Consider the following 10,729-nt stretch of genomic DNA (forward strand, 5'->3'; position numbering starts at 1 on the left):
AACATTAATGGATTTGGGATACATTTAAGTAGCATGTCATTTTGGTCTAATACACTTTGTTATTAAATTCCTCTTATAATTTAGTTAATGTGCATGCTGTGATATTTCTTTTTGGTAGAGAGTTGCTTCTTGGCATTTTATCCCTAGGTTATGTGGTAAATGAATTGTTAAATATTTTAAACTGGAAAATGCTTATAAGATGCACAATTGACACTAGCGTGAACTGTATATGCGCACCTTCAGCACGGTGTAGGATAATAATCTTGATTCACTTACAGTATTGTCATTTCTCATGGCTTCAAGCTTAATAACGAACCAATGATACAACTTAAGTTCCATGAAACACAGGAATAAAAACTCATCAAGAGACTTTTATAGAAAAACTTCATGAATATAAACTATAACTAGTCTTACAAAAAGACTACAGAAAAAAATGGAATCTATAACCAAAAATTATAAGTGGAGAGACATTGCAGAAAAGAGGATCCTGTTGAGAGTTTGAAAACCCATCAGAATTTGAAGCCACCACAAACAGATAGAGCAATGATGAAAATCAAGGCAACTCAGATTACAGACTAAGCTTGATCTTCATCATATGCAACCACATTTTCCTCGTCTTGTTTCATGCTTCCTAAAATCTTGGGAAGCATTGTTTCCAGTAGTTTGCTTCTGCCTTGCAATTTAATCATCTTGAAAGCTAGAGTTAGACCTCTTACAAAGTATTAGGGGAGAGGATGATGGTCTCAAGTCACGTACTGTTTATGTTTACTTGTTACATATTTTTTGCAACTCCGTAATAAGGTGCAGGATCGTTGATATAAGTATAGTTTTCTATGGATTTGTTGGAAGTATATGTTTCCTAATTTCGTCACTTGTATAGTTACTAGACGCTAGACAATACAAAACAGGTGAACTGTCTTTGTGCATTCATCAAGGAGCATGGTCCTCTCAGTATTGCTGAAACCTGGGATGGTGTTAAGGTAATTTGATTACCATTTAAAAGTGCTGTTGCTCTACTAAACTCGATTAATCTTTAATTTGTGACTTTGTACATGTTTGATGTAGTCATTAAGTACAGATTGGTTTAACAAATGTGTAAAACTGTAAACCATTTTCATGAATTTGGTTTGTGAGGACTAAAGAGCAAGAGGCACATGGAGATAGTGTTGAGGTGGATGTGGATGAGGCAGAAGCTTTAGACTGATATGCAACCATGTAGGGCCTCAGAAGCAGTTTCTGTATACTGACTTGGTTTACAAAGGCTAAAATTGAAGCAGCAGGCAAAACCAGTAACTGATTCTCCATAACCCAAGTCCCCTTGAAGTCTATGTTGTACTAGCTGAGAAGCTTGCTCTGCATTAAATCAAACCTGGAATTGTTTTGCTACAACCACTAATGTAAAACTAGGGGCTAAATGCTTTATTCTAATCCTCTCTCTTTCAATTTTGTGAGTGATTCTTATCTAGCTAAGGTTTCAGACTTAGTTTCGGGCAATGGTTGGGGGCACAAGAAATGACCAAGCAATATATGGTCCACAAAGGAAAATAAAAAGAACTGTTAAAAAGCAAGAAACATAGATAAAGTCAAACAAAGCATAGTAACACTGAAAGAATTTTACTTCTCTCTAATTATTGAGTTTTTATCAAAACAGTCAAAAATTTACTTCCTCTTTTCAAAAAAGAAAAAAACAAGGATATCAAAAGATTATGCAAAACAAAACCAAAACAGATTGATTACACATTATAAATTTACACATTAAATGAATAATTTATGTATCAACTAGTTGTTGATTAATTAAAAAAACCTGAATTGTATTTTTCCATTATGCATTTAATTTTTGGTTATTCTTAAAACTTTTCTTTTATATTGTACCAACAAATTTTATTTTTTTATTTTTATAAAAACTAGTATTCCATTGAAAAAACACAGGTAATTCAAATAAAAAAGAAAAAAAAGAAAAAAGATGGGTAATTTTTGCGGGTAAAAACTATATACTAGACTAACTAGTATATTCCCCTCAGTCCTCTCTCTATTTTATCTATTCGCCGTCGTGGCCAGTGCCCACTCAGTCTCCTCCCACAACCCATATTCCCGTTGCAGCTCTCGCTGCCCACAGCCCTCCATTGAAACTCGACGACGCAGCAAGCCTCCTCCTTTTTTGTTTCTCGGCGAACCATCCAGGTATCTCCCCCGTCCTCTCTTGGTCTTGGCTGGATATGATTATTTTATGAAATTCTTGGAGTTAAAGTTGATGGGTACTTCCTTTATGGAATGTGATGTTAATTTCTTATGGATATTGATTGATAATTTCATAGAAATGGCTTTTACTAAGCTGAACAGATGATTGCTCTTGAAGATATTATTTGTAATTTAAGTAAAAAATAGAACTTTTGTTTGCAAATATATATGGTTCATATTTTACTTGCATTACATAAAAAAAACGTAGCTGTTACATTTTGGGTTTTACTATTTTGTCAATACAAGTACTAAAAAACTTCTTGTTTATGATTAGGCTGCTGATTTATTAGAAAATGGATTGTGGAAGTGATGAACTTAAAGTGGGAATGGAGGTATGTAATGAAACTGAAGCTTTCAATCTGTGCAACACCTATGCCTTGAAGAAAGGCTTTAGTATTCGTAAAGGAAATATTCGAAGAGATGTGAAAAATAATATCCGGCAACGAGACTTCTTGTGTTCAAAACAAGGGTTCCAATCAGATGAAGATTTAGGCGAAGTGAGAAAAGTGAGAAGATTAGAGACAAGAACAGGTTGTAAGGCTCTAATTCGATTCACTGTGGATAAAGGTATATGGAAAATCACTCACATCAATCCACATCATAATCACGAGTTTGCTAGGCTTGAAGAAAGGCAATTCCTAAAATCTGGTAGAAAATTACCAAATGCTCATGCAGCTGACATCAGTTCTATGGTTGATGGGAATATAAGACCAACAAAATCTTACTTACACTTGGAAAAAGAAATTGGCAGTGTTGAGAATACTGGGTTCACTAAGAAAGACTATAGAAGTAATTATTTGCAGAGGATGGAGAAAAAAATTATAGATGGAGCAGATGGACAAAATTTGATGAATTATTTTAGGCATAAGCAAGTTGAGGATCCAAATTTTTTTTACAGTGTTCAAGTGGATCAATCTAGTCGAATGACAAATTTATTTTGGAGAGATAGTAGATCAAAGTTAGATTATGATTGCTTCGGAGATGTTGTATACTTTGACACCACATTTCGAACCAAGAAATACAATCTAATTTGTGCTTCATTTGTGGGAGTTAATCATCATTGGAAGAATGTTTTATTTGGTTGTGCTTTTTTGTTGGATGAGAGCACCGATTCATATATTTGGTTGTTTGAAACATTTTTGGAGTCAATGGGAAATAAACAACCGAAAACCATTTTCACGGATGAGGATGATGCAATGGCAAATGCAATTGAGAGTATGCTTCCAGAGACACGCCATCAACTATGCACATGTCACATCTCTAAGAATGCTACACAATATCTTGCTAGTCATTCTGCCAATGTTGAGTTCAAGGAGCACTTTAACAAATGCCTTCAAGATTGTCTTACTGAAGCAGAATTTGAAGCAGTGTGGGCTGACATGATTAAAAAGTTCAACCTTGAGAATCATTCATGGTTGATAAAGTTATATTCACTTCGAGATAAATGGTGTCCTGCTTTTAGCTTAGATACTTTCACAGCCAACATTAGATCTGCCGAGAGGGGTGAGAGCATAAACAATACTTTCCATCAAATTTCTACAAAAACAACTGATCTCATTGGTCTTGTACATCATTATGAGAAAAAGGCAAAAGTGATGCGATCAACAGAGTTGGAAGAGGATTTTCGGTGTAAAAATGGTATGCCTCATCTTAGAGTAAATAGTGGTATCTTTAAGCATGCAGCTACTGAGTACACTATTAAAATGTTTTCATTCTTTGAAAATGAGCTTATGAGTATCTTTGGGGTGAGGATGATAGAAGTTGGTAATGATGGCAACCAATATATTTATGAAGCAGTTGAAGAAGGTCATCAAAGAGTCTACATAATTCAATATGACTCTACTACTTCCATGATTTCTTGTTCTTGTAAGTTGTTTGAATCCATGGGATTGTTGTGTCGTCATGCCCTAAAAGTATTGGATTTAAAAAACTTCACAAGCATACCCACCCAATACATAGTGAAGAGATGGACTAAAGGCGCAAAGAAAGGGATTAGAGTGAGTAGCGATCTATGTGCATTGCCATATAAAATGGTGAAGTCTGCTCAGTCATTGCGGCTAAGTGAGTTGATGCATGAAGGAAATAATGTTTTCAATGTAGGCTCACTGTGTGATTCAGGAACAAGGATTGTCAAACAAAAGTTAGTGGAGGCTATGAAGTTACTTGAAAGTGATGAGGAAACTACATCCATGTTGGGAAATATGAACAAAGTAGCTGACCAATTTGTTTGTGATGTGCTTCATGATAATTGAACGTGTTGGATCCCCTGGTTATGAGGGCTAAGGACATATCAAATGCTAGATTGTAAAGTGATTTGGAGAATAGAAATATGTTCTGGGCTTGGCTTATTTTTGTGCTTAAATTTTCACTTGGTTGTGTAAGATGTTCAAACCTTTGAAATTTTTTTTCTTCTTTGGCAGAAGCCATCGTTATACTTTTAGTTTTTAAAGTGACTGTTCCCTCATGTTAAATATATTCATTCATTATGCTTCTTGTAAATATTGGAGTTTGAACTTTATAATTTGGCTAGGTAAATCAGTAGTATGTGCTTTGTATTGGAGTGAATCCCTGTAGTTTATCAACGTTAATTCATTTGGGTTGAATTTAAGTAGCATGTCATTTTGGTTTAGAAAAGAGTAGCTTTCTTGGCATTTTATTCCTGGATTATGTGGTAATGAATTGTTACATACTTTTAACTGAAAATGACTGAACTTAAGGACAATGTGATCTGTTCATTGTAAAGAAAAAAAAAAAGAAAAAAAGTTGACATGTATTCTAATTTAATATCAATGCTTATAAGATGCACATTTTACACTAGTGCGATGACATCAGTGAAAATGATTAATAAGTGTTTTAAACAAGATTATGTAAACTAGATTTAAAAAATGTCCGAGTAAAAGGAAAACATATTCCGCTGAAATTTTGGACGAAATTTCTTTACCCAAAAAAAAGAAAAAGAAGAAATTAGTCTGGTTTAGCCCACCCAATAGATGTTAGTTTGGTTTATTTTGTTCCCTCCTTGGCTTTTCAGGTGACGAGTGTCTTTATAGCAAAGTGAGATTGGGTTTGGGAAAACAGAAGGTGGCAATATGTTTGGGACAGTGATAAGGTGTATTGGGAGGAAACCGAAACCGCCGATGAAACCCATAGAGCTCAAAACCCCACCTGAGCAGACACAGACCATCACTAGGGTCATCTTTGATATAGTCAAGGAGCATGGTCCTCTCACCATTTCTGAAACCTGGGATCATGTTAAGGTAATTTGGTTCTATCCATTGATTTTTATATTTGCAAATTTGTACTACATGTCTGTTGTGGTTATTGCATACAGTCTGTTTGATTAAATGTCTCCACCATTTTCAGGAAGTTGGGTTGAGAGGCTTGACGAGCAAGAGGCACATGAAGATAGTGTTGAGGTGGATGAAGGAGAGGCAGAAGCTTAGACTGATATGCAACCACGTAGGCCCTCAAAAGCAGTTTCTGTATACGACTTGGTTTACAAAACCCAACTTCAAGCAGCAGGCAAAACCAGTAATTGATTCTCCAAAACCTCCCAAGTTCCCCTGAAGTGTATGGATGGCAGCCGAGAAGCTTGCTCTGCGTTATCGAACTTTGAATTGCTTTGCTACAAAACTAGCGGCTAAGTGCTCAATTGTAACACTTCCTCTTTTCAGTTTGTCAGTGAATCTTATTTGGTTAATGCTATGCAGACTACTAAGATTGGTGATGTTCGATGAATCCCTCATTTTAAGGCTCGCATACCTCCTTAAAAGATCATAAATGATGCTCTGTGTATTTATCTTACCCACCAAGCATTTCAATGGATGTAAATTTTGCCACTCCAAGCTATATCAAAATCAATCATGTCATACATTGATGCTTTGTCTTAAATATGTACATGATGTACAGCCCTATAAGAAAACAGAAAAGAGAAAATCTCGAGGGACAATCATGTCACCATAACAGAAAATTTGACCTACTGATCTAGTGCACTTCAACCTCTTTTGCTAAGCAATGAATTCTCAACAAGAGAAGAGAACATGTTACTAAGGTAAAGTAATTCATCCTGAGTTAAACGTGTAGACTTGACAATAAGTAAAAGGGCCGTCAAAGTGTTAGGAATCTGAGTGGCTCTTTGACTTGTGCAAGGCCTCCTTCAGGACTGCAGCAATTCTATTTGCCATGTGGTGTTCAAGAAACCTTTCTTTAACCCTTTCATAGCCTCTCTTCCCCATTGTAAGCCTCCTCTCCACGTGAGTGGCAAGTTTAACAATATTTTTTGCAAGAGGAGTAATTCCTTCTTTCCCAACAGGATGCAAGAAACCTGTTGTTCCATTCACTACAATCTCTGTGGTGCCACCTGCTGCTGTTCCCTGACAAAAGTTTTTGATTTGGAATGGTCAACAAGATTAGCAGCAGCAATACAAAAGAATTAGTTACAAGATAACTATGCCAAATAACAAGAGGAAAGTTCGTTACCAATACAGGCAGCTGAAATGCCATGGCTTCAATAGTTATCCTACCAAAGCATTCTCCCCGGGCCTATATTTAAGGGTTAAAGAAAGATTACAAGATGAAAAAAGGATATATTAACAAGATTTATATAATTCCAACCACATTAGGTCAAGACTGGCAGGAGAAAGACAATAATTTCAATGCCTTTGTATGCATCTAATGCTTTGTCTGTTAAGCTAATGGGACACTGCTTCACATTAAAAACCATGGTTTAGCATTCTACATGGATCACATGTTCTATCAGCAATTTTTTTTATATAAACAGCATAGTTTTTTATATAAACAGCATATCAGATACATTTAATAAAAAAAAAAATGTTTCCAATACCTGGGAATTTTGAACAAGGACATCAATTGCAGCTAGATATGGAGCTACAGTTAGAGTTTTGTTCACAAAATGAACGCGATCTTGAATTTTCTTCATCCTTACAAAGGTACGTAATTCAGACTCGAATTTGGTGTGAGCAGTCATGTCACTTCCCACAACTATTGCATGCATTCTTGGCAGTTGCAGCTTCTTCTCTTGGATCAACCGCAGGCTTTCATAGAAGGAACGCAGAAATAGATCCTGGCCTTTTCCACGCGAAACACCTGTAGTCATGAAGTGTACTCTAGTGCTCACAAGGGATGCATAAACTAACCAGAACACTTTTCTTTTAGGAAATTAACACAACCTTCACAAACATAGAAGAAACAACGACAAGATAAAAGAGGAAAATAAAAGAACCCAATTCATGGTGAAGCATATAGCCATTTGTAAATTTGTAACTAGTTGCTATACCAGACTGAACCATTTAAATTTAAATAAGGAGAACAAGTGTCCTCATCTAGCGTAGAAGCAGGTTCAATACTCAAAGAGACATGATCAAATCAGATCGAAACACATACTGTTTATGATGGCAAATAGTAAATCTTCACTTCGCACTCCAAGAGACTCCCGCACATGCTCGCGCAAAACCCTTTTTGCTACGCTGTCCTCAGCAACTTCCATGAGTTCCTTGCTGTTTCCAAGGTGAACAACAAAGGTCTCAGGCATTTTGATCCTGCAGAGAGCAAAATAGTGGAAATAGTAAATCAATTTGATATAGAAAAAGAAAAAGCAAAATAATATCAATATCCTGATGTAATGAAATAAGGGTGTCCTTTTCGGTTGGACACCTTTTCCCTATGGAGCACAATTTCTGAGGTTCAGCTGTAGTTTTCTGAATGATAAAATTTTTTCATCCAATTTTTTACTCAAAGTATTACCTCAGGATTTTAGAACTCTGCCCTGAAAAATGTGTTACAAAGCATCCAAGAGATGCATTTAGAGTAACTAAATTAAGACCGTCCAATAAAAATTTCTTTTTTTATAAGAAACACAAAGCTCAATGACAAAATTTGAAGCTTGAAGCCTACCCCAAACGTTCTCGAGTCCTATTCTCCCAATATTCTGCTGTTACATGTGAATCAATCATAGAACCTGCAACAAAGGGGAGGTGCTTGACATAATCCAATTTGAAGTAATGGCCACGCATTTCATGGATCCACCACAACACTTTCGGAAGAACATGGGGAACCTTTTCCTTCAGTGCAACATCCAACCATTTCCCAGAAACCGCAGTGTTCAAGACAACCAAATCAGCTTTGAGTGCTGTATTTATAGCTTCTTGGCCCTTTTCAGAGAAGACCTAGCAGATGTATAGAAGTATAATTAGCAACTTGGTGAGAAGTTACGGAGAAACCAAACCAACCTATCAGAAACAGGAAATAGCATGTAGCAGGCCAAAGCCAGACATGGCCATAATTTAGCATAGCTTACTTCGCTTAGTTTCCTTAACATGTGGCCTCTATAGGATCATGCTGAACAAAAGAATGCTTCCGAGATCACACAAAATTGAGATGATAGAAATAGCTGTATAATATAGAGAACTAGACAGCAAAAGAAGGCATCCACAATGATTATTGAAAAAATGAACATTTTGTTACCTGCACTCCTCGGTCCAACATCTTATGCTCCAAACTGTATGCCACCTCATCTGTATCTGACGGCTTCTGGATTGTAACCCAACAAACTTCAGTGCCAACACCTCTTAATAAAAATGCCAGCTCCATCAATAACAAAGGTCCACCTGAAAGAATATTCAATATTACATATAAAGAAAAATCTAAAGATACAAAATGAAAAGTAAATAATGCAGCACTTTTGAGGAAACTATTATCTAAATTAGAGAGAGAGAGAGAGAGCAGAAATTGGTTGGATAAAATATACCTTCGGCCACATCCTTGGTTAATGAGAGAAATAAGCTTTCGTGAGTTAAATACTAGCCTAGCAAAAGTCCCCAATGTACATATTTTTCCATGTTGTTATTTCAGTATGTCAATGAATATACAAAAGTGAACAAAAATGAATGTACAAAGGAAATATAACCAAAGAAAAACATGAACATTAATGAATGTTGGTGTGTTCACACCTCCATGCAAGGACAAAGTTCCTCACACGGGAAAGCGGCATTCTTCAAATGACACATCACGGTACAAAAATTTTGGAAATATTCCTCCTCGTATGATTCAATAACAAGTGTATCCCAATAAATAAGCATTTAATTTAAATGGGTTTTAAAAATCCATTCCTTAGTTCGAAAACCTGTTATTATTCATGGGTTTTGTTAATATGAGTGTGTTTGAATCAAAAGTTGCTAACTTTCTCAGTCATTAACTTAATAAACTGATTATACTAATAGCTCACATTGTAATCAATAACTTTATGCACAATGAAAGATCAATAAGACAATAAATTCATCAAATTTAGAGAGTACCAGAAAGAGAGAGCTCGTGCGAGACTAAGAGGACGAGTTTGGACTTCATGAAGCTGAGGGGGCTAGGACTGGTCCCAATGGGCGAGCCCAAGGGGACCCTCTTGTTGTCAACGACGTCGAGGTGGTTGCGATCGCAGGAGTCGAAAGCGGCTCTGATGAAGAAGGCGATCAAGGTAGACACGGAGAGCATTACGAGGAAGGCCAGGAGCCAGCGCTTCTGCGACGCGACCCACCCCACCGAGTGCTTGGCCATCTCGTCGTCTTCTAGCTCTAGCTTCTTCTGGGTCGTCGGCGAGGTCCCTTACTAGGAGGAGGAGGGGTCTCCTCGCCGGCATTTTAGGGTTTCGATTTTTGACTGCGACCGGTGGTTTTGGAACATTTGGCTTGCTGTGGTAGAAGACACTTGTATTGTTCAGAGACTGCCTTTGGCTTTCGTTCAAATGCTGTTTGTGATGTTATTTTCAAAATCTGAATTCAATCTCGTTCTTTGGTCTGGTCTTGTGTTGTTGTTCAGAGAATCCGAGCACGGAGCTCAAGTAGAGAAGAGTGTTGTGTTGCTCTGTCTTATGAGACTTTTTTGACATATCAATGCTTTTTCCTTTTCGTTTAGGAATAATGGCATAATGGCCATGCCATTTTGGGGTCGTTTGCTGCACCCTCTTCTTTTTTGCTTCTTTTTTTCTTTTTCTCTTTGTCCCTTTTCTTTCCCATTTTTAACATTTTGGAGATTCTACTACATACTTCAAAGTTCAAATCCAATTTGTTGTTATTCTCCTTTTAAGAGTCCGTTAATTATAAGCGATAGACTACTATTTTTAATATATATAAAAAAAAAAACAAGTTTTTTATTTAAAGTCCAAAATGAAAAAGTTCATCGATCTACCCACTTGTAAAAACACATTGATAGACCAGTTCACTTTAATGAGTTGATGACTCGACACTATTTACAGAGCATTCGATAATTGTTATTGTGTAATAGTAACTATTAAATTACATAAAACACTCATGTTATACTGTTACTAATTACCACTGTCTATTTACAGAGCATTCGATAATTGTTATTGTGTAATAGTAACTATTAAATTACATAAAACACTCATGTTATACTGTTACTAATTGCCACTGTGCGACAGTGGCAATTTACCTAGTTAAAAAAATATATATGCCGAGCGCTCGGC

At 36.3% G+C, this 10,729-nt stretch overlaps 3 protein-coding genes across 3 annotated transcripts; 2 read left to right on the top strand and 1 right to left on the bottom strand.

Moving 5' to 3' along the window:
* Positions 1 to 2,040: 2,040 nt before the first annotated feature.
* Positions 2,041 to 5,241, top strand: LOC147284726 (protein FAR1-RELATED SEQUENCE 5-like). The gene is made up of 2 exons (XM_086244039.1): positions 2,041 to 2,181; positions 2,513 to 5,241. The coding sequence occupies exon 2, from the start codon at positions 2,532 to 2,534 to the stop codon at positions 4,488 to 4,490; it is 1,959 nt and encodes a 652-aa protein (XP_086100165.1). The 5' UTR covers positions 2,041 to 2,181; positions 2,513 to 2,531; the 3' UTR covers positions 4,491 to 5,241.
* On the top strand, positions 2,045 to 6,003 carry LOC147284727 (thiamine-phosphate synthase). Its single transcript, XM_086244041.1, has 3 exons — positions 2,045 to 2,181; positions 5,270 to 5,495; positions 5,602 to 6,003. The coding sequence occupies exons 2-3, from the start codon at positions 5,328 to 5,330 to the stop codon at positions 5,803 to 5,805; spliced, it is 372 nt and encodes a 123-aa protein (XP_086100167.1). The 5' UTR covers positions 2,045 to 2,181; positions 5,270 to 5,327; the 3' UTR covers positions 5,806 to 6,003.
* Positions 6,004 to 6,087: 84 nt separating this feature from the next.
* Positions 6,088 to 10,157, bottom strand: LOC147284728 (uncharacterized). The gene is made up of 7 exons (XM_086244040.1): positions 9,552 to 10,157; positions 8,722 to 8,864; positions 8,152 to 8,423; positions 7,642 to 7,796; positions 7,082 to 7,344; positions 6,718 to 6,780; positions 6,088 to 6,611 (listed from the first exon to the last, which is right to left on the bottom strand). The coding sequence occupies exons 1-7, from the start codon at positions 9,802 to 9,804 to the stop codon at positions 6,354 to 6,356; spliced, it is 1,407 nt and encodes a 468-aa protein (XP_086100166.1). The 5' UTR covers positions 9,805 to 10,157; the 3' UTR covers positions 6,088 to 6,353.
* Between the last annotated feature and the right edge of the window lie 572 nt (positions 10,158 to 10,729).

The sequence above is a fragment of the Dryas octopetala genome, chromosome 5 (genome assembly GCF_963921425.1).
Source record: "Dryas octopetala chromosome 5, drDryOcto1.1, whole genome shotgun sequence".
Lineage (NCBI taxonomy): Eukaryota > Viridiplantae > Streptophyta > Magnoliopsida > Rosales > Rosaceae > Dryas > Dryas octopetala.